The 27,830-nt window shown below is 39.5% G+C and overlaps 1 protein-coding gene across 2 annotated transcripts; it reads left to right on the forward strand.

The window, feature by feature from the left end:
* Positions 1-8,793: 8,793 nt before the first annotated feature.
* Positions 8,794-27,200, forward strand: klhl21 (kelch-like family member 21). 2 transcript variants are annotated; one of them, XM_074643299.1, is made up of 5 exons: positions 8,794-8,933; positions 17,072-18,156; positions 20,268-20,673; positions 22,653-22,725; positions 24,154-27,200. In XM_074643299.1, the coding sequence occupies exons 2-5, from the start codon at positions 17,130-17,132 to the stop codon at positions 24,487-24,489; spliced, it is 1,842 nt and encodes a 613-aa protein (XP_074499400.1). In that variant the 5' UTR covers positions 8,794-8,933; positions 17,072-17,129; the 3' UTR covers positions 24,490-27,200. The 2 variants fall into 2 exon arrangements, with proteins under 2 accessions (XP_074499400.1, XP_074499401.1); XM_074643300.1 differs by lacking the exon at positions 8,794-8,933 and adding an exon at positions 15,496-15,616.
* Positions 27,201-27,830: the final 630 nt, after the last annotated feature.

Consider the following 27,830-nt stretch of genomic DNA (forward strand, 5'->3'; position numbering starts at 1 on the left):
TCCAATTTTGTCGCAATCTCGCCGGGGCATGTAAACGGCAGCCGGATGAAAAGAAGAGAATGCCTTAAGAACACGGCCTCAATGTGTAATTTGGCATTAACCATGTTTTACATGTGAGTCATGGTAATAATAGCGAACACCAAACGGTTGACAGGGGGGATTTGTGCTGGGATTAGAAGGCGCGCACACAGTGACGCCTTATTGAAAGATGGCAAGGTTGTCAGCACATGAACGGTAGGGCTCTTGCAACATGGAACAACAGATAAAATGTGGCTCATGCGGATCACCTTTAAGCGCAGGGGGGAGCCCATTACGCTGATCTCCTTCACTACATGATAAACATTATGGCAGCTGCAAGACATTACATCGCAAACACAAACTCCGAGGTGTTGTAGAAATGTGTAGAAGACACGGTGAATTGAGTTATACATGTCGGAGGACGCAATGGGGAGCCATGAAGCAACATTTAAACAAAATAGATTTTGCCTTAGGAACGTAATTTAGTTGTTATTCCAAGATGCACCTCGTACTCAAAGTGATTCAACCCAATTATGAATAAATTAATGGAGGGTGTATTCCCAGTTTAACAACCTCTTAAACCACCACTGCATGCAGAACACAAATATTCAGCTTCTTAGCTGAAATAAATCCGCCCTCAGGTATATTTTGCAAGCACTGTAGACAATCATAAATAACCCTACAAATAAAGACAATAAATATTAATGCAATTTTGGATGCATGAATAATAAAAAAGAATGCATATAAAAAGATGTAAACCTATATTTATCCAGGGAAGGCTTTGCTGACCAAGCCTCAGCCGCTTGTGATACAGTTGAGCACAATAAAGATGAGTTTGTTCAATATTTTATGCAGCCGCTACCAAATGTTTTGCTTTTCCTCGACACCTAGATCACAAATAATGCACCTACTTATTCAACAAGCCCGGGGTCCGTTATTATCGAGCCCTTCAAAGCTGTCACCGCATGGAGAGGCAGCGCTGTGCAACAATAAATTTGGAATTCAATTAACCAAAGCACATCTTGACCTTTGATATCACAACATAAGAAGGTAGTTATTGTCATGTGTTGTTGTGTAACCGTGTCCTACATGCAAAACCAACTGTATGTGCAAGTCAGCTTTGTTTTCAAAATTCTGCAACTTTTCTCCCTTCATCAGCAACAATGTGTTTATCACTCTTCTCGCTTCCTTTGTTTTATTCCGCCTCTCTTCTCTCAGACTTCACCCCTCTGTCTCTATTGATCTAACTTCTTTATTGAGGGTTTCTTTCACTTTCCGTCTCCAAGGAGATGTATTGACATTCAAAGCTGCCGTTTGTCATATCAATAATTTACCCAGCGACTGTGAGGTGCCCTTAAATATGCAACAGAGCATCTCAACAACAAATGTTCATAAAGCATCGATGTTATGGATGTAACTGTATACTGTCCAGTCGATTTACTGCTGCACCATGAGAGGGTTTTATGAGCCGAATGCCTGTTTGCAGTTACGCCCATAGCAAGAAATAATACGGAAATTAGTTGATTGATTGAGGTATTGATGTCTGGATGAATTGTGCTGTTTAAAATCAACTTCATACGGTACCTGGAGGTGATTACAGTTATTGTTCAATTTGAATTATGTATTTATTTATTATCAATCCATGTTTAAATTAATGAATCTAACTATAAAGCGAGGAATCTCTGTCATGTTATGGTTCATCCAATCGACTTCTCAATTGGCTCAAGACCCAAGGGAGTGCTGTGTCGAATGTGTTGCCACTTTCACAATAAACTTTATATTTTGGCCTATAACTTATGAACCGTATAATAATCAAAAACAAAATTATTTTTGTGGGTCCAGACAAATCTATCCATATAAGCCACGCCCATTTGAGTCTAGATTGATTTTCCACTATTTTGAATTGTGTCCGAATCTGATTTTTTTGCTACTCCTACAAATTTTGTGTGGCATGGCTTGTTTTACTAAAAATGTCATCTCCTGAACGCTTTGTGCTATTGCACCCACATTTGGTGGACATGTGTAGATATGTCTGAGAGACCATGACAAATTTGGTTGCCATTTGGCTAATAGGGGGCACTTTAGCAGCATCATCTAATTATTAAGGAAGGAATCTCTGTCTGTCTGTCTGTCTGTCTGTATGTATGTTTGACTGACCTGCCCGCTCCGGACGGGCACTGTACTACTGTAGTGTTTTTAACATTCCAAATTTTAACATACAATACACACAATAAAAATAAGAGTTAATTCCAGTCATATACATATATACTGTATATATACAGTATACTGTATATATACTGTATGTATACTGTATACTGTATATACTGTATATATATATATTCTCCAAGCAAATGAGCATGTTTTGGGCTGGCCATGAGATACATCAAACAGTTTGATTAACTGAGATATTTAATATAATCAGACAATGTTCTGACTGAGAAATACTTTTGTATTGTGTCGGAGTGCATCTTATCACTTATGTTGCTACACACGTACTTTTACAACATTTTATTAATCAATCCCCGACTCCTCCAGTCTACATGTTGAAGTGTCCTTGGACAAGATCCTGCACCCCAAACTGCTCCCTAAGGCTGTGCCATCGGCATGTGAGTGTATGTGAATGATTAGAATAGATCCTGATGGGCAGGTTGGCACCTTGCATGTCAGCCTCTGCCATCAGTGTATGAATGTGTGTCTGTGTGTGCGTGTGTGTGTGTGTGTGTGTGTCTGTGTGTGTGAAGGGGGTAAATATTGGCATATAGTGTAAAGCACTTTGAGTGGTTGGAAGACTAGAAAGGTGCTTTATAAATGCAGGTCCATCCCCCCACTCCCCCACTCCCACCTCCTTAGGAAGTAGTAACATATAACCCTTTCTAGGCAGCGTGCACACACAGAAATGACAGCAGAACGTTAGCCTGTTTCACAAGCTGTTTGCAAGATCAAACTCGTTTATAATGCAAGTGCTAATTTACACATCGTTATATAAAAACACAAATGCATAATCAAGTTCTTGTGTGTTCTTGTAACTAAATACTTATACCTACTAACTGCCAGGTGTTGAGTAAATAACAGAACTAACACTAACTGGTTATGACCCAGACTGAAGAGTGAAAGAGGTCATATAAAATATGGCTGACACATCTGACCTGTTTAATAATGATGTACCTTGGGAGATGTGAAATTATTTTTTCAATAAAATAACACAATATACCTCAAATCTCAGAGCATTATGTCACTTATGTTTTCAGACTACGTAATTGAGTAACATCAGTTACGTTAGCATAATCATGTTTGCCTCTCTGAACTGTATTACTAACTTCAAACATTTATTCATGTACATATAAATAAAACAAGGAACTGTTGGGAACAATTGAAAGTTATGTTACAGCTTATATTAAAAGCTATTAAAAGTATTTTCTATCATTCTGAGGTTTTCTTTTATTGGCGTAATCTTGTTATTTAGAACTTAGTAAGGACTTCACACACAAACTTATTGTTAAATAATGGTTAATGGAGTAGCTGGTTTTAAATTAAAAGTCTTTGCTGGCTGCATTTAAACATGCAGCATTGCCACTACTAAAATATAACCCCTCTAATTTATAATTTTACAGAAGCACAGTTTTGTTCAAAGCCAGCTCAATTTAGCCCATAATACCCAGAAGTATGCAGTGGCAAGATCTTTTTTTCCATTATTATTCCATAATTAATGAAGTAGATATTATTTTTGTCTGAGAGCTACTGGGTCAACAGATGTAAGTCTGGCTATAACATAAACACTATAGAATGTCTCCATCTAGTGACTGAACAGGTGTAAACATTCATGTTTCATCTATCACTAACGTGTTCTTGGAGGAACATGGATCATTCAAAGGAGTGGTCAAATCTTGGGCTGATGGTAGATTGTTTTTCCAAGGTTTTTCCAATATTTGCCAATAAGGTGGGACCAAAAATAAGGAGAAAGATTCTGTTTTGACTGCAGGATCACACATGAGGGTGATCATATTTGACTGTTTTTAGTCTTTTTTTAAATTTAAATATTAAAGTTTAAATCTGCTATAATCGATATTTTTTTTATAATAACAAGCACTCAAATGTGTATATGAAAAATGACGCTCGTAGTAGCAGACCCACAGATAGTTATCAATTGACTATGCAGTTTAACGTCAGACAGTCAAAGTAAGCAGCTAGTTTGTGAACATAGTGGAGCATTAAGCGGCTAAAGAGACAGATATTTCCAGGAATTTCAGGAGTTGTGTGCAGACCAAAAACAGAGCTAAAAGGAGAGTATATATTGGACTTAAGCCAAAATTATACTTTGCGCATCTGTGAGTATATGCAAGGGTCCGCGAGGGTCTGGGTGATGTCAATTTCAACATCAGAGGGTGTATGCATAGGCTCTGTGCGGACAACTGCGTATACCTCCAATTTGTTTCGACCATGCTGACATGTCCGAACAGGAATACAGAATCCTCCAAGCGGACTCAAGAAAGTAGTAGCCTATAAATTGAACTACTAAGCGTCTATGGTGTCCGCAACTGACATGACTTAGAATTAATGTGAATGTTGCTTTGTGTCTGCTGGATGTGTAAATAAGCAAGTAGTAATAAGTTTGCTATATCAACTATGTCAGTGTTGTGTTTACAGCTTGTTTCCACTGCCCTCAAGTGGTCTAAAAGATGAGTTAAAGCTAGTTTAAAGGGAGGGTTGTTGATCTTGAGAAACTAGCAAGAGTATATAGATTATTAAAAATGACTCAACCAAAAAACAGAGCCCAGTGTTGCCAACTCTTTTCCAATGAAAGTAGCTGGCAGCACTAGCTCCAAAAGACCCTAAATTTAGCAAGAAAGTTGCAACATAGACAGTCCGTCGCTTCAGACATTCCCCCAAAGCCACTCCCCCAAAATTATCATTACGAATATAAACATGTCATAATGAACGTGAACATTGAACATGGCTATTATTAATACTCACAGCTGTCAAGCTAGCAGCTTGTGGAAGACTCCGGTGATGCGCAATAATGCCCGCAGGCAGGTAAGTAACCCATCCAATCATTACATTAGGGCCGAATGAAATGATTGGACGGGCTTATTGCAGTGAGAGTGGTATCAATCTTCTCATCTAACTCGCATGAAAGCAAATATGCATATTCCCAAGAAAACATCAGGCTATATTTATTTAAAACTATATGTGCATGTTTGGGCTAAAGGCTCAAATGCACCTCTGCTCCCTGTGAGGAAGATAACCAAGTGGCTCAATCAGAATTTTATTACTAAGTCTCGGTCAAGTGTCATATAATATCCATATCAATTGAAGACCCTCTGAGCTAATTTGGCAGCATTGTGTGCAATATCACTGCACCCCCTGTTTAAGATGTTCGTCAGCAGTTCCCACATCTACACTGCCTGAGGAGCACAATTAGGCCAAAGAAAGTTCAACAGCAGGTCACTCTTAATTGTGCTGAAAAGGGTATTTCACCCTTTATTTTACACTTTACATTCCAGACCATCATCGCTTTCTTGCGTCCTCGTTATCTCCCTATGAGGGATGAGCGGCAAAGGCATGTACATGTGTCCTCCATGGACTGAATTTTAAGCAGTTTTATTGAATTAAATAGTGTGATAGCCTTCGGTTATATTCAGTGTTCTGCTGGTTAAAAGCGGCTGAGAACACCTGATTGATTCATTTGTAATTCATATGGGAATCATTTGAATTTCAGATTTGTATTTTGTGACAGTTCTGTTTGTTTAGGCTGAGACATTACTTTTTTATTTTATAAATTGTTGCCTTATATGTATATTCTAAAGCTTATTCAAGCACAGTACACCTTGTACAAGGTTTATTTGCACAACAAATATTGTGAATAGATACTCCTTCAAGCCAATATTTATTTTCCAAATGTGGGCAGTGGGAGAAGGAAAATGTTAATGATGCTTTTAATTAGAAGATTAGAGAGAATGGCAAACACTCCGAGGCATCGTGGAGGACTGGTGGGATTTCATATTTTCATGCTCAGACTTTTGAATTATGAGTTTGTCTCACTGATCGTACAGCCCTTTTTTTTTGCAAGCACAGCATTGTTCAAAAGATGACTTGAATTAACTTTTAAAGCCAAAATGCATTAAATGTTTATGGGAGTCTAAGAAAATATGAATAAGGAAAGCTTGTTGATGATAATTACCTTATAATTAACCTGCCATTAAGGAAACAGTGAGGCTTTGGCAGAGTCAGCATGTAGAAGTGAATCGTTGCCAGTCCTTGCAGCTGTTTCTCAGACTTAAAGATCTACAATTACCTGATCTGATAACAACATCTAGTAAAGCGGGATGTTGATGGACTGATCACTCCTGGTTATTACTTTTCATGTGGCAGTGAGTCATTACCAGGACTCTGAAACCAAATGAGCTAAATAGAGTTCAGCCATCATTCATTTTTCACACATGGGGTTTTCCTACCTTGTCATGTCAGAACGTCTTACGTCTCCTTTTGACCGGGTTTTGACCCTTTTGTTTTATTCTCCAACACTGCCACCAGAGGTCTCCATAAAATTACAAAATGGTTCCATTTTTCCAGACAATTAAAATCTCTCTGAAACAAGTCACATAGCACCAGTAACACCATGTTTCTCACCAAATCCTGCCAAATTAGGATCCTATATGTGTATGGAAGCCCATTTCCGCTGATGTGATGAAAAAAATTATACTGTAAGTCATTAGACTTGAGAGACTTTGATAATAATAAATATTGACTTCGTATCTCAAAAAAATTATTCAGTATCTCAAAAATAATTACCTACTATTTCAAAATAGGGACTTAGTATCTCAAAATAATGAGTTACTATCTCAAAATAACAAGTAATAATACTTAATAATACATTTTTCAAGATACAAAGTCATTATTTTGAGAAAGTTTCTCATTATTTTGAGATACAAGGTCCTTATTTTGAGAAAGTTTCTCATTATTTTGAGATACAAAGTCATTATGTCAAGAATGTTTCTCATTGATTTGAGAAAGTTTCTCATTATTTTGAGATACTATGTTATTATGTTGCGATACTAAGTCATTATTTTGAGATTCTACGTCATTAATTCAAGAAAGCTCCTCATTATAATGTCTTACAGGATCTTTTTTTATTTTTTTTATCACATTGGCGGAAATTGGCCTTGTAAGAACAGTTTATCCATATTCACAGCTCTAATTAGCCTCTCAGTGAACCTTGAATTTGTTCTGTAATAGTCTTGCCTTGTGAAACTTCACACATAATCCTTCAGTCAAAGCTTTTAAATTAAACTTATTTATGGACTATTTTCCTCTTAAGAGATAGATATATTAATTAAAATTCACACATTGGATATTTTTTTTAAGAAGCCTGAAGAAAATTGCATCAAGAAATCATTTTAAAAAGCTATGCTTCAGCCCAATGGACGGCAGCTAGTTGATACCAACCTTGAAGCTTCTCTTGACCTTGAAACCAGTGAAGCACCAGTCCACAAACTGGATGTTGTGCTTGGTTTTGATGGTGGCAAGGGCAGCTTTGACATCGTTGACAACCTTATGGGTGATTTCAGAAATTGTATTGTGTATTTTGGGATCCTATAACATTTTTCAGGACCATAGGCTAAATTAAATGATTTCTTATATTACTGTTTTAGCTGAGATCTATGCCTTTTAAATGCTGCGTTCAAGTACTCCTTCTGAATCCTATTGTCCATTCTTCTTCTTCTTCTTCTTCTTCTTCTTCTTCTTCTTCTTCTTCTTCTTCTTCTTCTTATTCTTATTCTTCTTCTTCTTCTTCTTTTCATTGTTGTTCTCATCTCACTAGGCCTAGTAGTAGAAGTTTGTTGGTGTGCTTTTATTTGTGTTATTGCGATTCATTCATTCATTCTCACTTTGCAATATCATTTTCCACTTGTGCAATTTTGTTAATAGTCTGTTTATTGTCAATACTGTATATACTGCTCCTATTTTTATACTTCCTTCTATTTAAATGGTTCATATTTTGTTACACTTTGTTTAGCTCTTTTTTACTGTGTCAGCTGATGCATCTTGTTTTTTGCACTATCCCCTTTGCTGCTGTACACTGCAAATTTCCCCACTGCGGGACTAATAAAGGAATATCTTATATCTTATCTTATCTTATCTTATTACACAGCAATGTACAGCAATACAGCAGGATCCCATTGGCAGGAAGAGTCGAAAATATATATATATATATATATATATATGCAAAAATAGTCAAATGTATGCCAAACAACCCCAAAAACTTGAACAAATAGTAAAATTAGGATCATACGCTAGGAATTATTAATCACATATAATCAGCATTGTAATGGAAAATGACATTGTATGTAGTGATGTCTCTTTGTGCAACAGTGGAAAGTTACTGTCTACTCTGTCTGCATGTCTCATGTTGTGGGAACGTACTGAGTGTTGATGTTCTACTGGGAAACTGTGTAAAAACAACTCCTTATCTGTGTAAAACAACTCCTTTTCCCACAGATTTATATATAATCACATTGTAATATTCTCCTGCAGGCACTCTTCTGCAGACTCTGTGTGACTCTGTATAACCAGTGCCTCTTCTTATAGGAATAACATACAACAAAGACATTTCATCTGTTTGAGATCTTGATTTCAACGTTCATTAGGACTCATCTAGGGAAATTGACAGAATTTCTATTACAGCCTACATCTCCTTTCCAACCAGTGGAGCATCCCTCAACCAGGATCGTCTGCGTGTTGAGTGTAATATTTCCGACATCCCGTGAAAGCATCATGTACAGTTGAAGGTATCATGGCGCAGACAGAGGAGGCCGACGAGATCACCGCCGCGTCAAACTTTAATTACACCTCGATTTATCCACTATTAACTCCTTATACTCTTTAAAATCATTAACATCCAGTGAAGACGAATCCTGGTAAGTTTACTAAAGCTGTGTGGGCATGTTTTAATGGTTGTTTTCTTCTTCAAAGCAGAGGACAGATGGACAGTAGCGGTACGTTATGTCCGAGAGGAAAATAACGAGTTTCGTATAAACAGGACTAAACAGAAGTTGCTACACAGTTTGCACCTTCTTGTTGTTGTTGTCATCAGCATGATACGTATCTGTCAGTGACAGTGTGTGTGGGGCTTTGGGCCTTTGCATTGTATCTGAGCTATGATGCAGCATTAGCTACTGTATTTGAATATTATCCTGGCTTTGGACAGAGACATGTTGTTTCTCTCTGACTCTCTGAGGCCTCACTGTGCTCAGTGATGTGGACTTGTATGGCTGCATGGTGGCCTGACTGATGCAAATGTTTATTATAACCAGTGGGGGAATGTAACTAAGTACATTTACTCAAGCAGGCTACACTTTTGAGGTACTTCACTTGAGTATTTCAATTGTATTTCTACTTCTACTGCTACTAGTTTGGAGGCAAATGTTGTACTTTTTACTCCCCTACACATATTTACCTAGCACATTAAGATTATTAATACAAAATATATGAATCAATAGTAATACATTAAGATGTTTTATTAAAGGTTAAGCTACCCTGCAGTGCATAGTTATTCAAATTAGCTCCACTGCAATATTAAAGTGATGAACACATAAATGCATTATTTATTATTAAAGTGATGAACACATAAATGCATCACTAATTATTAAAGAATGATGAACACATAAATGCATCACTAATTATTAAAGAATGATGAACACATAAATGCATCACTAATTATTAAAGAATGATGAACACATAAATGCATTATTTATTATTAAAGTGATGAACACATAAATGCATTATTTATTATTAAAGTGATGAACACATAAATGCATTATTTATTATTAAAGTGATGAACACATAAATGCATCACTAATTATAATCCAGTAATATATGTGATTCTGAAATGGACCTTTCTGCCAAATGAGTACTTTTGGTACTTAAAGTATATTCCGATGCCAGTTCTTTTGTACTGTTACATAAGTAAGAGTTGGAATGCAGGACTTTTACTGGTAACTGAGTAACTGCATAAAAGGTCTGAATACCACCACTGATCATCAGCTGTAACTCTTGTTACAGGAGCAGGAATTAGAGGAAGGCAGGGCCAGATGAAGGAGCACATTGCTTGGTACTTTAATGATCCCAGGTGGTATTATAACATGAAACAAGCCTTCTGGGTGGCACTAAAATGTACTCTTCCCTGCATTCCCAATATAAGATTAATGCCTAATGTGCTGCTTTATTCACTTGACAGTAGTCAGACTGTAAGCTCAGTCACGAAAAGTTCTACTTGACCTGGCAGGGGTTCACCGACTTCAAGGACACTTCAGCTGAGCTCAGTTGTGGAGGACGTAGAGAAGACATCTATTACTTGAGTAAAAGTAGCAATACAATGCAGATAATAGTTTCTATTATAGGTAAAAGTCCTGCATACAACATGTTAATTCAGTGAAAGTACTCAGATAGCTACAATATACAGCATATTACTGGAATACTATTATATAATACTGTATTATTGACGAATTGCCATGAAAGCAGAATTTTAATTATGTCAAGGTGGAGTTAAAATGTAACACCTTTATATAAGTGTTGGGTAATTCAAAGCTGCAGTAGGTAGAATTGGAGCAAATATGATTTTTAAAAAAAACTAATTTTTATAAAACGGTCACTATATCCTGACAGTTGTACATGAGACAGGTAATCTGAAAAAAATCATGTGCATGTGAAGGCCTCTGTGTCCTCCGGTGCTCCTAATGGCATCTGCAAGATTTCAAAGACCGGAGGAAAACAACCAATCAGAGCCGAGCTTGAGCCTTGCTGTCTTTGAGCAGCTGTCAATCACTCACAAACTCTGATCAAATGGTCAAACTAGGCAGCGCTGATCAAATATGTTGAGATCAGTTGAGGAAATGGCAAGCACCGCCCACCAGCCGGAGCAAACTACCTCATTTTCCAACTAAGCAGTACACTATAAGATGTTTCTGAAAACATTTGAGGTGAGAAATAGGCATTACAGTAAGATGATATTGATTCATATTTGATCAGTGCTGCCTAGTTTGACGGTTTGATCGGAGTTCGTGAGTGATTGACAGTTGCCTCCATTGAGTGAACAGCCAATAGGAACGCTCTCTCTCTGAAATGACCTGTGATTGGCCAAAATCTCCCATGGGCTAGATATTTTTAAAGCCTGAAAACAGAGCCATGAGGAGGTGCAGAAGTCTAGTTTTCTCTCAGAACACTTGAATTACAATATGCTGAAAGGTTATTATGGATTTTTTGCACGATGATGCCAAAATATTGTGCCTACTGCAGGTTTAACTACAGTACTTGAGTGAATGTACTTAACTGAGACCCTGCTTTAATATGGGGGTTGTTGATTTTGAAGCACAGTGATTAAAACCATTAGTCCCCCTCAGATAGTGTCTCGCCACATGTATTTGCATAGTAAGTTCCACAACCAAACATTCACTATTTAGATGAGACACTGTGGCGTCAACATACCAAGAATATACAGCATCCCCTCTCATACTGTCCCCTTATCTGAGTGTTGCTGCTGCTAGTAGCCTCGTGCTCTTCTCCACAGTGGGGGATGAGAGTAGTGTGGTGTGGTTGCCTTTTTATGGCCAGGCATGGCTCAGCTGTGGACAACCGGGGAGTTTATGTCACTCCACTGTGATGGCTGCCTCGGCTCAGCAGCCTGGAGCCACAGCAGTGAGAGCAGCTGCCTCAGTGTGGTTGATATGAAGGTAATTCTGTACACAGTAGAGCTATTCTGCTGTTATGATGACTGATACTGAGATAACAAAAATGCAAAACAGTGTTGAAGTCTGTATGTAAATTGTCTTTGGTGGCAATTGCACACTCGCACCACCAAGGGGCAACGCTAGCATTCAAACCCAGAGGTGGACAACACACTATAAGCACCTTCATGTAAACTGAGCCTGTTTTTGATTTACCCTGTTCATGTGGTCAAAACAGCTCCCGAATAAACATTCTACTAACTGAATAACAAGCCACATAGTTTTAGGAATCTTTGGCACAAAGTTATGCATCGCAGTGAATAAAGGACGACAGCTTTTTCCCCTAGATTTAAATGTTTACAGATGGCTTTTACAAGATGTTAATTTGATTTGTGCATTGTTTTGTTTTAGTTTCCCTCCAGTCTACTGCCTATTTTTAGTCTCAATCTTGGTCTGTGGGTTGCTTCAGACTCCGATATCTCAGCAACTATTAAATAAATTACCATGACATGTTGTGCAGACATTCATGTTCCCCAGAAGATGAATCCTACCGACTTTAGTGATGACTTTATCTTCCAGCACCAACATGAGGTTGACGTTTGTGATTTTTGTGAAATATCTCTACAACTACTGGATGGATTGCCATGAAATTGGGTTCAAACATTGATGTACCCCTTCGGATTATTTGTAATAATTTTGTTGATCATTTAAGTTTTCCTTTAGTGCCATCATCAGGTCAAAATGTAGTTTGTCCAACCTGATGACTAAAATAAGATTATTGAGTATAAGAGTATTGAAGCAAAGACACAAAACTCTGCCGCCACTTTGGACTGAAAACGCCAATGGGTCTGTGGCCATGGATGTATAAAGAGAAGTCTGTAAATCAGAGGATCATTTTTTTGTGGTAAATCCATTTCCCAGTATGAACACTTAAATAGCCTTTATTGAAATCGTTGTGTCCTAAAAGTTGTAAAATTCACCAATAGCCGAATCCAGACTTATGTTGCTTGACATAATGAACGTGTATCAGACCCACGGGACTGCACAGCCCTGCGCGCTCATATGACCTATGCGTCTGTAATAAAGGATATATTGGCTGTAATTCATCACTTTTATGATCTTATTTTACACCCATGGGCTGTATGCTGTAAGCCTGTAGAGTGGTGGATGTATTAACGTCTCTGTTCCCAAACAACCGGCTATCGGCCAGTAGCTAGTGCTAGTAGCTTGACATAAACAGAATTTAATGTAGTTGTAACCTATTTACTAACAGGCAGGGCAAAAGCACAGGACACAATCTCTCATACATCCATGGTCTGTGGTCTATTGGACATCTGTTTTGGAGGTCTTTGACATGAAAAAGCTTGAGATTGCTCTCATTCATTGTCTATGTAAGCTGCCATACAATGCATTCTGGCAGCGTGGCGACGCGATTTGAGAAACAGAGCGTCACGACGCCCGCTCCTTATTTGCATAAAGTTGAGGGCTAGGCTACTTTATGCAAATCACGGGCGTCCGACGCGACTCGCCGCCTCTCGAAACTCCAGAGAATCTTTAAAAATAAATGTTGTCGATCTTAAATAAAGACAGATTCAGCAAGTGCATGGCTTATTTCTCGCCTCAAATATTTTCAGAAACACATTTCGGTGAACTATTTTCATGGAATAAGAGAAGAAAGTTTCCAAACGAGCCTCCATACTGTTTCCGGTTTGAAAGCTGGGAGCAGCAGCCCACGGAGGGAAAGCGTTCGTCCAATCAGGAGCCTAGTGCCTTGTTTCTAGTGACAGCCCACCAAGCGTCCAATGCTGGGAAGCGGCGCGTCCCCTCGCGATAAAAAACGCCCCTGTGGACACTTACCATTAGTGTTGTTGCTGTTGCATGTTTAAACTCTGATTCAGTAGGTTCATTTAGTCAGAGTTTCTATTTACAGTAGTATTTGCCTGTCTACAGATACACTAGTTAGTAATATGGTACCCAAATACAGGAATAGACCCTCTCATCAAGCATTATAAGGAATAGAAAATAACATCCACCACCCTCCCATCCTTTATCCAGGATGCTACTAAAGTCCTCTGACTAACAGGATTGCACCTCTCTGAGTGTTTTTGTCCTGAATATGATTGCAGGTCATGAGTTCAGCTGCTGGGTCAGACAGGCTAATTCTGTTCTAGTACGTGATGAAAGGAGGCATAGGGTTCCTTTCCCTTCGATGCTGGCTGTTACACTAGTGTCTATACTCGTCACTCATAGCAGTGAGATTGTTTCCCTCCCTCTCACCTCCCCTCTCTCCCTTCATTTGAGAACATAAATTTCTGTCGGCTATTCTTGGATCTGGTTGGTAAACACACCGATTGAAAGTTGCTCAATACTTCTGACTGTTGGAGTAGTAAGCTAAATCATGGCTTTGCTCTTTGTGATAACGTGTAGTTAAAGATAAAATGTTTAAACCATGTAGATAAAGACCAGATGTAAGGGTTAAATGACTCACCTTTTTGTAACAAGAGGGCAGTGGGAGTAAGAAATCACATACACGACTGAGTGAACCGAAAGCTCACGACGTCTATGTAAGGAAATGCCATTATCCCCTCTAACATGAAGACAATCACTTACACAGACGCCGGGTGTTTTTTCAGTGCAGGTCTGGGTTGAGAGGTCCTGTCTGCCCTTCAGGAGAGCAGTTTGATCCCTCACAGAGCTACAGTACAGTACTGTATGTGCACTGCTGCATTGTTGAACCACTGTGTGGAATGTGTACCAAGTCCTTTGGCCAGAGGACCGGGGGCTTTATCATAACCTTTAAACAAATCTCTGTAAGTAGATACCTGTGTATTTTGAGAAGGAATGATCATCTCCAAATATTGACAAGAATACTAGATAAGCCTTTAATGCAGGTTTCCACTAACTCAATAGCAACTTGTGTTTTAAAGTGTGTTCAACTGATTTTTACCGTATGTAGTTTTTTTGCCTGTTGATTTAACTGGAGTGAATGTAATACCCAATACAGTACGATGTCAAAATCAGATATATTTCTGATTAATCAACCATGAATGATTGAAGCAGCCTTTTCAAAACCTTCACGAGGGTCAAGATTAAATATAATATAATTTTAGGAATAATGTCTTAGTATAAAGACACACCATGCGTATAAAATCTGAGCAAAAAAAGCCACTATGTGAAATGGCTACTATGGGGACCAACATTATTACACATGAATATAATTAGGCTCATTGGATCCACAAGAGTCTCAGCTTTACAGTGATACCCAATTTATGTAATTCTAAGACTGTTTATGGACCCCAGTATGCAGAAATATTCAAACACACCATTTTAGAATAGGTGAAAATAACACATTTGTACTGCATTCAAATGACAGTTACAGTTCTAAATGCCTCATGTTGATTAAGAGGATAGATTTTGACACTCGAGCCGTCCCTGTTCCTGTTTGTCTGCTGTGATCAGATCAGGTCTGTGCTGCTGTGGGTACTCTGGTCACCTGACTGCAGAATATTATGACAGGAAGCTCTGTGTTTTGGTCTGCTGCTGTACTGAAGGTGGTGAGGAGGCCCGGGCTCAGCTGGCTCCTCTCTCAAAGACCACTTACTTAATGCTGACTGACCACAGAGACATACCAGTGGGGGGGTTATACTCTCCCCACAGCATCAGCCCACGGCCTGTTAGGTGTTCTTCCTAAACCAACCCCCCCCCACCCTTGCCTGGAAATGGACACTGCTGGTGTATTTATAGCCCCCTGAGCACAAGCGAGCTCTGTATCTTAAACACAGTAAGAAGCTGGAGCTCAAATTCACAGGAGCCGCGCTGAGTTTCGCTGTCGTGTATTCTAGACGGTTGTAGGAAACGTGCCTGGAGGGGCTCATCAGGTAGGAGAAACAACAGTTTTTTAGGGTTTATTTATTAAAAACAATCCGTTTCAACAGGCTGTTACATTACTTACATCTTTGGTTGTATAGTTTCTAAATAACATACTTACCAGTGAGATTAACTGATGAAATGAATTTGTTTGCTTTTAGGCATTTCATCTGGCATCTGAGGTTGTAGAAATGGAAAGTCATACATCACTTTTGCTTTTGTTCTTTGTTTTTTAAATGTGAAACTTTTTAAAATGTTGTTAAACATCAACCTTCACCATTACAGATCACTGTTTATAGATTTGATTTTATAGGTTTGACAAACATGCTATAAGAACTGCCACAATTGAGAGTCAGTTAATTGGTTTGTCATGTAACAGAAAGTGACAACTACATTGATAATCCTTTAATCGTTTATGTCATTGTTCAAGCAAAAAAGCCCCAATTCCCCTTGTTCCAGCTCCTCAATTGAGAGGATTTGCTGCCTTTCTTGGTCTTACGTGATTGTAAACTGAATATCTTTGGGTTTTGGACTGTTGCTCGGTCAAAACGAGCAATTTAAAGGCTTTAGGAAGAACTTTAGGAACCGGTGATGGGTATTTTTCACTATTTTCTAACATTTTATAGACCAAACAATTACTCAATTAATCAAGAAAATAATGAGCACATTTATCAATATTGAAAGTAATTTTTAGTTGCTGCCCTACATGGTGAGTAACATATAATGGTATAATGTAACGTGTTTGTTTGGAATTTGATATAGGGCTGCTCGATTATGGCAAAAATCATAATCACGATTATTTTGGTCAATATTGAGATCCCGATTATTTAACACGATTACTCATTGACTTTGGAAACATCCTGCATTTAGAAAGAACATGTTGTAGCCCACATTTTAATGTTAAATACTTCAATCTGGTGCACTTTGACAGCATGTATGTATGTATGTATAAATATTAAGGGTGATGACACGGCAGACTAAAGCATGGTAAACGAGACGGGGCCCTTCTTTCAAGACGGGTCGGGTGTGTTTGCCAGCATCGCCACACTAAGGTCACTCCGCCCCGATTGACAGTCGCACTGGGAGCAGGGAGCCGCGTCCCTCCCCACAGGGAGAGAGGGCACAGCAAGCACTAAGCGGCGAGGTCTGGACGGGGGGTGCTGTAAAGCGCCACCTTCACCCCGACGTAGAGTTGGTCGTGGCGCACCACTACGGTGGAAATACGGATCCTCCCACACTGAGCCCTGACCTGTCAAACAGGGCGAAAGCGCACCGTTGTAGTGGAAAGGGGTGCGCTGGATTTATAGCACAAGACAAAACAAGAGCGTCATTGCGAACCGGAATGCGGCACAATGATTGTTTTATGTTGATTATCTTCTTTTCATAATAGTTGGAAGCCAAAATTGTAATTGAAATTTGATTAATTGCACAGCCCTAATTTGATGTATGTTTCTGGTCTGTTTTAGACGAAAACATCATTCTGACCACAACCACCGGACACTGAGACACCCAGAGAGAGGAGAGATGGAAAAGCCAGTGTTGCAGACACAACCGTCCACCCTGCCTTTTTTCGACACGGCCCACGCCTTCAACCTGCTGCGGGGAATCCATGAGCTCCGTGCCGAACGAAAGTTTTTCGATGTGACTTTGTGTGCCGAGGGCCGCGAGTTCCAATGTCACCGCACAGTGCTGGCCGCTGCCAGCACCTACTTCCGGGCTATGTTCGCAGGGACTTTGAGGGAGAGTGCTATGGACAAGGTAGTTCTACACGAGGTGTCGGCTGAGCTTTTGGGCCTGCTGGTGGACTTCTGCTATACAGGACGGGTCACCGTCACGCAGGATAATGTGGACGTCTTGCTGAAGACAGCCGATCTGTTTCAGTTCCCGTCCGTCAAAGAGGCCTGCTGTGCTTTTCTGGAGCAGCGGCTTGATGTTTCCAACTGCTTAGAGATCCAGGACTTTGCAGAGGCCTTCGCTTGCCGGGAGCTGGCGACCAGCGCTCGCGGCTTCGTCCTCAAAAACATAATGGAGCTGTCTAAAGCGACAGACTTTGTGCGGTTGCCGTGGAAGCGCCTCCTCGAGTTTGTGTCAGATGATGGGCTTAGCGTGGACAAGGAGGAGGCAGTTTATCAAATTGCAGTCCGCTGGGTGAAGGCCGACCTCCAGCGGAGACTGCACTACTGGCCCGAGCTGCTCCAGCAGATTCGGCTCCCCTTCGTCAGGAGGTTCTTTCTGTTGGCCCACGTGGAGTGCGACCCGCTCGTCTACCTGTCGCCCACCTGCCTCCGCATGGTGAACGAAGCTCGTAGCTTCCAGTCCTGCGAGTATGACCGCCACGACAGGCCCTGCCACCGAATGCGGCCGCGGCCATCCACGGGACTGGCAGAAATCCTGGTGGTGGTGGGAGGCTGCGACCAGGACTGTGATGAGCTGGTCACAGTGGACTGTTACAACCCCCAGACCGGACAGTGGCGCTACCTGGCTGAGTTCCCCGACCACCTCGGAGGAGGCTACAGCATAGCTGCCCTCGGAAACGACATGTATGTCACAGGTAAGTAATTCAAAGAATTAAAATTTGCATTGAGGAAATCAATATGAGAATATAAGATATATATACAGTATATAAATGTAATACAGAGGAACATGTACTACATCTTGAAGTTCAGCTTTATCTGGTGTCACACTTCCTGAAGGACAAGCCACAGCCAGTGTGCACTGGTTACAGTTGCTGTGTATATTAGATTCAGTGTGGTGTGAACGCTCCAGTCAGTAGATTTCCATTCCCGCTCTTTCATCTTATGAAATGGCCGTCAAGTTGTGCTTATATAAATAAACTGCAGGCTTTTTGGCTCATGGCTCTCTGTGTGAACAAGGCCAACTGAGGCAGCAGGACACGGTGTGCTGCCAGGACAGCAGTGGTCTTATCATCATCGTCATCATCTTCATCCCTGTGTTTCCCTCGAGGAATAATCCTAGTAGACCTTCACTCAGGGCTTGTGTCCCCTGCAAGAAGTACAAATTTAGCGATGACAGAAATAACAGCAGCATATGATGACAAACAGTCGACAGGCCAATTCAAGTTTTATTTTATAACCTTTTATAGAATTAATTTTATCTTTCATCTGTCAAATTTGAATAAATATTTAGAAGGTACATTAGGCTTATTTAAGGGCAACAAGGTAGCTTGAAATATTAAATATTAAAGGAGAAGGACTGCAAATAGCAGCATCACAGGATATCTAGAATGTTCTTCACTCATAAATTTAACTACCGTAAAAAACGGGGGAATGAACAGGGTATCCGCAGATCCTTTAAAGAGTCTTACCCTGTGTCTAGACCGCAAGCGTATCACTCGCGTGTTTTGACGCAACAGATACGCTCTCATTTTAATCTATGCAATTGTCTACACCGGCTCCATGCAGGCTTGCGTATCAGCTGCGTCTCAAGGGCGTCATAATATGCGTGTAAACGCAAGTTTGATGGCCAACAAACACTGCTACTTTACTATATTACTATAATTTACTACTTTATTTTCTCATTATCTTATTGTGTTCTTTGATTGTTTCCGACTGCATTTTTTTCTCATTCATTGCCATTTGATTATTGGTTCAATTTTGAAAAGTTGTATACAAATAAAGTTTTCTTTAAAAAAAAATGTCAAACTTTAGGGAGAACTTTCATTGTTTAGTGTGAGATCGACATCTAGTGGTAAAAATAAATAATTCAGGCCTTGCCCGGACTCAGAGAAAGCTGTAACCTACCTAATCATATGCATCAGTGTTGATGGAAAAATAGATCAGGAATACTCACACATATGGGAAAACGGCCCACTCCACCGAGAGAGAGTTTGGCTGTTCTTTTGCTGCTCGACGCTTTGAAATTCGCAGACAAAATGGAGCCGGTATAGACAGTCGCTTCAGTGTCGCGCCAACACAGCACTGATGCGACGCTTGTGGTCGAGACATGGGGTAGAAATGTCTTTTTTTAAAGTTTGGGCCCATATTTCCATCTCATTATTTTTAAATATGAAATGCCTTAAATTTTGAGTGATGTCTAGACCGTCTTTATATGGACTTGTCTGTGTTCAGTCGTAGACGGGAGTGGGGTCTGTATTGCATATTGCTTTATGGTTTTACACATTTCTGTTTTCCAAATTAAGGATTTTACATTGAAATTAAAAGCTACCATAATTAGTTTTGTTTTAGACATATGAAGGACACTTTTTTTTTCATTTTATGCAAGTGTGGGACACAGCTCATTGCAACATTTCAATTTTGCATATGCTTCTTATTTGGACATTCATATCAATATCTGAAAAATATCCATATTAATATTTTGATTAATTTAAAACATATCACTCTTCATTCATTCTGTATGGAAAGGGTATTGCATTTTCTGTCAAGGGCTGAAAAAGGTCTTAAAAAGCATTACATTTCATTTCAAAAAGTGTGCAGAAATGCTGATGAAAGTAGACGCAGCGTTGTTGTACATCTTATTACCTGGAGGATTGAAATTACTTTATACAGACAAACCAAAACTGCTGTTTTGCTTTGCAGTATATTATCATTTGCAGCAGTTATTGTGCACCATGACGCTAAGCAGCAACACATGGAAATCCTTGATGCATATTAACCATTGAGACAACGTGTGTGTGACCTCCAGGTGGCTCTGATGGCTCCCGCCTCTACGACGGCGTGTGGCGCTACAAGTCAAGCGTCAACGAGTGGACGGAGGCGTCGCCCATGTTGAAGGCCCGCGAGTACCACAGCTCTGTTGTGGTGAAAGGTCAGCTGTACGTGGTGGCGTCGGACAGCACCGAGCGCTACGATCAGGCTCTGGACTGCTGGGAGGCCTTACCGCCCATGCAGCACGCCATGGACAACTGCTCCACCACCACGTGCAACGGACGCCTGTATGCCATCGGCTCTCTGACCGGGGAGGACACCATGGCCATCCAGAGCTATGATGCAGACACCAACCACTGGGCCATGGTCAGCTGTGGACAGCTGCCCCCGTGGTCCTTCACACCGAAAACTGTGACCCTCAAAAGCCTCATCTACTTCATCAGGTGAGAGGTCACTTCACACATTTAAACTAAATCTGTATAGTTTCATTTACCATCATTTAAAGTGTACGTGGGAGGAGATTCAGCTTGTTTCTTTTTAAAACAGTAGTCCAAATACTAATTGTAAACACCAGTGGTGGATAGTTCATGTACTCCACCACTGTACTGAAATACAATTTTGAGGTACTACATTACAGAGAGGAATATTGTACTTTTTACTCCTCTACATTTATGATAACTTTAGTAACTAGTTACTTTTCAGATAGAGATTTTAAAAAATCCCTGATACGTTTATACAATATAACACACTGCTTAAGATTATTCAAGTTTCCAACCTTTTCACAAAAAAGCAGTGTGTAGTTAGTTGTGAGAGTTCCACCAAGAACAGACTTTTCCCCTCTTAATTCAATACTTCTGAAATACTTTTATTTATAAAACTCTTTGAGGCCCAAAGAGGTAAAACTCAATATTTCACAAAAAAGCAAAGATCAGACACATTTTCGAAAAATAAATCAAAATGTATGTATCAGAACTTTTTCTTCTTTTTTTCTCCCGTTAATCATCTCACGACCGAGATTTATCTTGTGTAGTGTTGTCACGATATAAAAATTCTGACTTCGATACGATACCCTGCCTAAATATCTCGATACCGATACTGAAACGATGCCACAGCATCAAAAACATAAGGAAAAGTAATGGAATAATAGATGACAGAACATGGAACTAATTAAACTTAATTAAAAATGTTAAAATGTCAAATATATTCATTAAAAGAATGAAATAGTATGCAGTAATCTGGTGTCCCCTGTACTCTTATATAGTTAATTTTATATCTGCATTTATTTTTGATAATGCACACATATTTACATTTCATCTCTATTCTTATTTCTTATTTAAATTTTTCTTATTATACAATGTTTAATAGAGGCTTTTTTTGTAACTTTTTTTGACCGCTTGCTCCCACCAGCAGGAAAGATATAAGTGCCTGCTCCCGCAGGATCCCAATCCCGTCCCGTCTAATGCCGTCCTCCAAAGCAGAGCGCTGCGCGCGCACACACACACACACACACACACAGCTCCACGGTCGCACATCGACACAACTCACAGCTCGTATTAAAACACTGTCAATCTTAAAGTACCGCTACTAATAAAACTGGATTTCGTACCGTTTTTAATGGCAGTGTATCACGATACCTTTCTAGTATCGGTATACCGTGCAGCACTAATCTTGTGACCCTTTTGGGGGGGGGCCGACCCCTAGGTTGGGAACCACTGGACTAAACTACCTAAAACTGTGTATAATGTATTTCACACTAGCTTCACCTTGACCAGATAGAACTGTAAAATGCATCTTACACATTGAAGCATCAGTATTAGTGGTGTAATTTAGGATAATATATCAGTCACCGGTACTTTTAATACTTAAAGCAAATAAAAAAAGACTTCTATTTTTACATTGTTGTATCGGTACTTTACGCAAGTAAATGATCTAATTACTTCTTCCACATCTGGTAAACACGTAATGATAAAAACATGTGGACTATTTCATCTAGTAAACAGTCATTCTGTTGTTCTACCACACGAGTGCGCCAATGGACTCATTTTTTTCTTATTTCCTTCCCAGCTGTGACAAATGTAAAAAAAAAGAATACACTAATAGAGAATGTCTGATGTTTATAAAATACAGAATCAATGTACAAAATATCCTAATCATGTTATCGAAGTGACAATGCAAAGATTAGGTTAGTTAAGGAGTTAAATACAGATAAATTATATATCTATACAGGTTAATTATATATGTCTCACTTACATGTAGAATACTTGGATATTTGGGATATGATTCATTATTTAAAAGTCCAGAAAGAAACATTTGTTCTTAATACATTGTTGTTGCAATAGTCACTAAGTGAAGTTTGCACGAACACATTTGAAGTAATGATTGTTTTGGCAGCGGCTTGACTTCGCTGTGTTTCTATTTGTAGGGATGACTCAGCCGAGGTTGATGTTTATAATCCTCAGAAGAACGAGTGGGACAAAATTAGTCCGATGACCCAGGTTGGTATTTCACATCTGACACCTGTTTGCTAACATGCTTTATTATTTATTCTGACCAGTGAACAGAGGTGTCAACAGCACTGCAGTAAATCCAAAGATGATCGTGAACACATAAAAATAACTGCAGTTTGTCACCTGTTGATTTTACTTGTCTGAATGCAGTAAAGATGATGGATGAATGTGACCTTTTAATGACTTCAGTTTGGTTACGTTAAAGCTTTGTTGACAGGTCATGTCACATCATTAGAGGCAGTAATCAATTACATTTCCTATCAGCCCCAAAACTGACAAAAGGCAGTAAAAGGTTATCAGATGAGTCCAAACTATAGCTAAATAAATCAATGGATAATACTATTACTTGAATAATTAAACAGGGTTCCTACGCAGTATGGAAAAGTATAGAATTAGATTTTAGTAATTTCCAGGTCTGGATAAGTATGGATTCTGTTTCCATATTGCCCCTATTCTGTTTTCTAAAATATATAATTATGAATTTCAGAAAATATATTGAGTGTTTTTCATGGCATTTGGAGCAGCCAGTGCAGCCAAAATGTTTACTACTGTGTGAGAGAGCACGGGCCAAGGTGAGCTTGATGTCATTAAGAGCAAAGCTAGAATTAGGCTATGACGTGCGATTGAACGCACACTCCGATGCAGAGCTGCCTGTAAGTCCGGGTAGCACTTTGGCAAGGGAGGTGAAATGTGGGCCAACTATTAATTATGAGCAAAATAATAATATAATAATAAAAAGTGACCAAAAACTGCAGGCTGACAGCACAGAGTGGAACGCTGCCTGTCAGACTGGGCCAATCTAATACTTTCAATATTGAGGGGGGATAAGAGCAGCCCCTCCTGATTTGGACTGATCCTCATTTTGGTTGAAATCTGATTGTTCCAAAAGGGAAAAGAAAGCTGGATGCAAGCTTTGTGTAAAATTGTTTGACATCTCAACCATGGGGGAGGCACTGAAGCACTGTAGTCTTGTCACAGTATACTGTGCACCCTGAGTCACAAAGTCACCAAGTTAAATACAGTCTGAAAAATCTACCGAGAAGTCTGATATGGAATTTTCAAATGGAAAATTGCTCTTTTGTCCTTTGTCCTTTATCCTCCAATCAGTTGATAAAATAAATTAAAACTTAATTTATTTTACCTTTCCCCTCTTTTATTTTTCAACTCCTTAGTTTTCCTATTTTTTTGGTACACATTTAATCATTAATGTATTTCCTATTTTCCAAAACAAAACATCTCCAGTTTTCCATGTATGCCCTGGATAATGATTGGTCCAGGGTGTGTGTGTGTGTGCGTGTGTGGTTAATGGAAAAGTATAAACCTCAATACTCATTTTTGATTAACTACCTGTATCATGTATTTATATATTCACTTATATTTTTACTTACTAAATGCAGTATATTGTATTTTCTCCAGGTCCACGTTGGAGGCAGTGTGGCAGCCCTGGGCGGTAAACTATACGTGTCCGGTGGTTATGACAATACGTTTGAGCTGTCAGATGTGGTGGAGGCGTTCGACCCCACCACCCGCTCGTGGACTCTCGCTGGACGACTACCTCAGGCGACCTTCTGGCACGGCAGCGTCAGCATATTCCGCCAGTTCATGCCCCAGGTGTCCAGTGCATTTGAACCCACTGACATGCCCGAGGCAAACGTCATCCAATTGCACCGGCACCAGCGTCACCAAGCGCTCCACAATCTCAACAACAATCTCAACCAAAACCAGAACCAGGATGTGAACCAAGCGCACTGAGTTTGGACCTGGAAATCCCTGTTTCATTCAGTCTGTTCTTCTGTCGTCGTCTGTTGACTGGGTGAATTACAAAAAGGCCTGGTGTTTGTTAGACCCGTCTGTTCTCACTGCGTGGGAGAAAGAACAGTTTAGGGAAGCTGCTGCCTTCGAATTGAAGGTGTAGAAGTTAACCCAAACCAAAAAGTTAGTCCTCAGGGTCGGGGTATGTTCAATCAGAACTAGTTCCCAGGATGTGCTATCCGACCATGTTGGAAATCAGAAAGATCAAACCCCGGCTCATTTCCCACCTCCACACAGCTCAACAATCACGGCCTGAAGTGAGTGTGAATGTCAGATTGTCTGTTTTACTGGCAGCTTCATCCTGGAGGTCTTTTCTCTTGTAAAACCACAATATAGTCTTTATCAACACTTTTGATACTGCATGCAATGTCACCTTTGTGTCTTTTGTCCAAGTATTTTTTCTAATGCAGCGTCTTCTTCGCCTCATTCTGGTGCATCAAGCAGTGATAGATAGATAGATAGTAACTTTATTGATCCCGAGGGAAATTCAAGATGGGCATGTAACTGCGCCCTGACGCCAGAGAGCAGAAAAAAAGAACCACAGGTGTTGTGGGTGTTTTCCCCCTATTGGCCACAAGGGGCAGCAACAAGCCCATTCTAGGCTTAGAAACAACTGGGAACAGCTGCACAAAGGTGAGATTGTTTCTTAATTTTATGTTTTGGTGTTAGAAAAGAAAAAGACTCCAAGGATGAAGACTAACTGGTTAACTTCCCCACCTTCGATGAAGTCCCCAACATGTTAGCAGTGAATTACTATGGACTGGTTTTTCTCCTACAAACACAATAAATTTAAATTTGAAACACTTCAAGGGGAACTCGGTTGAACACATCAGTCAGTTATGAGGTGTTGGAGTACTGCTGCATATGTTTAAAAAGTTGTATGAAGCCTTTTGAGGCTCCAGAAGGAGCTGTGCTAAATCTGAAACAGCGTCGGTCGGGGCTTGAAAATGAAAAAAAATCAGTGGGTGTGGAGTTAGAAAGAAGTGAGTTTACCAGACCTCTGTAGCCTGCTCATCATCTCTGACTGAGGCTAGCTGCTCGAGGCTACATTTGTCGCTACTAGCCTAACACACCCAAATCTCCGACCAAACTGTTGGCGGTCAAGTTTCATTGTGGTTTAATGTTGGCGTCAAGTTTTGGCGAGGAAGAAGAATGCGTGGTTCGGCTGCGTTGATTTTGATACATTTTTTTCTTATTATTTTTTTACAACTGTCCATCATGAGTCTGTCGGTGTTACAGGAGTTCAATGCTGAATTGGTGTACTGTACTCTTTTCACAATTTGTAGCCTAGAGCAAGAGCCAAATATTTGTTCAGAAACAGCAATAATCTGTTTACATTCCAAAAACGACGACAATCACAATTGATATCCAGCACTACAAACAGTAGGGCTGTGCCGAATAGGTCGAAGCTTCAAAGCTTCATTCACAATGGTAACAATCGAATTCTATATCAACATTCGTATGCTGCAGTCTAGCAGCATAAATTACATTTATACTGTATAACCACAATTATAAAAAGAAATCTATTTTTTTAGTGACGACATCATAAAGTATCAGGGTTGGAAATCACCAGAGGCCCCAGGCTATGATATTATTTCGATACGACCTTATTGCGATTTTAAACATTTTGCAATATGCTGAACATTCTGGTAAGATATATTGTGATTTATTACCTTTTTTCAACTGCAAAAAATGCCGTTTGTTCGTTTGTCAACATTTGTTTTATCTAATAAGATACAGTTTGCACTCTGTTAATCTCACGTTTCATTCACATAACTCGAGGTCAGAGGTCAAGGGACCCAGTTTTTCCTTAACAAAATTTAGCGTAACTTTGGAGCGTTATTTAGCATTCTTCCCGACAAGCTAGCATGGACATGGTACCAATCGATTCACTAGGTTTTCTAGGTTCATATGATACCAGTATCTTCACTCTAGCTGAGCCTTCTACAACCTCTGAAAGACAGAATAGCGGCCGTATCGTTGAGGTTAATTGTTTATATAATAAAAGATCAATAATTGACATGGATCAATACAATATTGCCACACAATATTATAATATCGCGAAGCTTCATTCGAAAACTTCAATAGAAGCTTCCAATGTCTAAAAAAAACATCCGGTACAGCCCACTAAACAGACATATGGCTTTATAGTATGTGTTGAAATATCTCGAAGGTGTGCTGAGTAATCTTCTGTCATCATAGTAGGATCTCAGGATGGTTCCATGTGATGTTAACTTGTACCAGGTTGATACTCCATTGCTATTGATGATTAGGCTTCTCCTTGTGTTGCTCCTGACCCTTAAACTGGGCTACGTCAGCCTTTATAACCACCGGTCGAATGTGCATGAAGAATTTTCTTTAAGAATTGTATTTACGGTTGTTTTAATGTTTTGTATGCATATTTATGGATATATTTGTGCTGTGGTTCCTTAAAATGTCCCCGCCTACCAGTTACAACAGGACAAGCAATGCTTGGTAAATGTTGGCGATGGGTCGCCAGTAACTGGAAGTGCAAAAGAATCTCAATTTGTTACCATGTATTTTAGCTTTAATGTTTTTATGGTATTGTTTATGCATCATTGTGGTCTTAGTTTTCATACAAGTTTGTGATGTTGAATCAGTTTTGTAAATACAGTATATTCGTAACCTCACGTACTGTGTTTTGTATAATGTTTACAGTGTGGTTACCAGAAATTAAACTGCAAGCAGGAGAGTTTATTCTGACGAGTCACATTTGATGAGCGGTTAGCAGGTTGCTAATATATTTCTTATAAACAATGGACAATAGTTGCGGCTGAGTGTGAAACGATTTTCATAAATAGCAAGAGTAAGCTAATGCGTTCACTTATAAAGCTGTATATTTTAACATAAAATCATAACCTGTGTAGCGTCTTAATTCCAAGTAAGGATGTTCTGATGTCTGTAAACAATGTGCATCTATTATGACCTACGTTTACTGAGGACATTGTAAATGAGATAGCCCAAATTAATTTGGTCCTTAAACATTAAAGGTGCCCTGTGGCGTTTTCTTGTCAACAAGCAAAACTTATTTACATTCAGTGATTCTCACCAAAACGCATTACATGCATCTTTGAGGTCTAAAAAACGCGTTGAATGCATTTCCTTAATATATAAAAAATATATATTTTCTTTCTTTACATTCATGTTTGTGTACTGGCAGTCTTCTTCTTCTTCTTCTTCTTCTTCTTCTTCTTCTTCTTCTTCTTCTTCTTCTTCTTCTTCTTCTTCTTCTTCTTCTTCTTCTTCTTCTTCTTCTTCAA

Source organism: Sebastes fasciatus, chromosome 8 (genome assembly GCF_043250625.1).
Source record: "Sebastes fasciatus isolate fSebFas1 chromosome 8, fSebFas1.pri, whole genome shotgun sequence".
NCBI lineage: Eukaryota > Metazoa > Chordata > Actinopteri > Perciformes > Sebastidae > Sebastes > Sebastes fasciatus.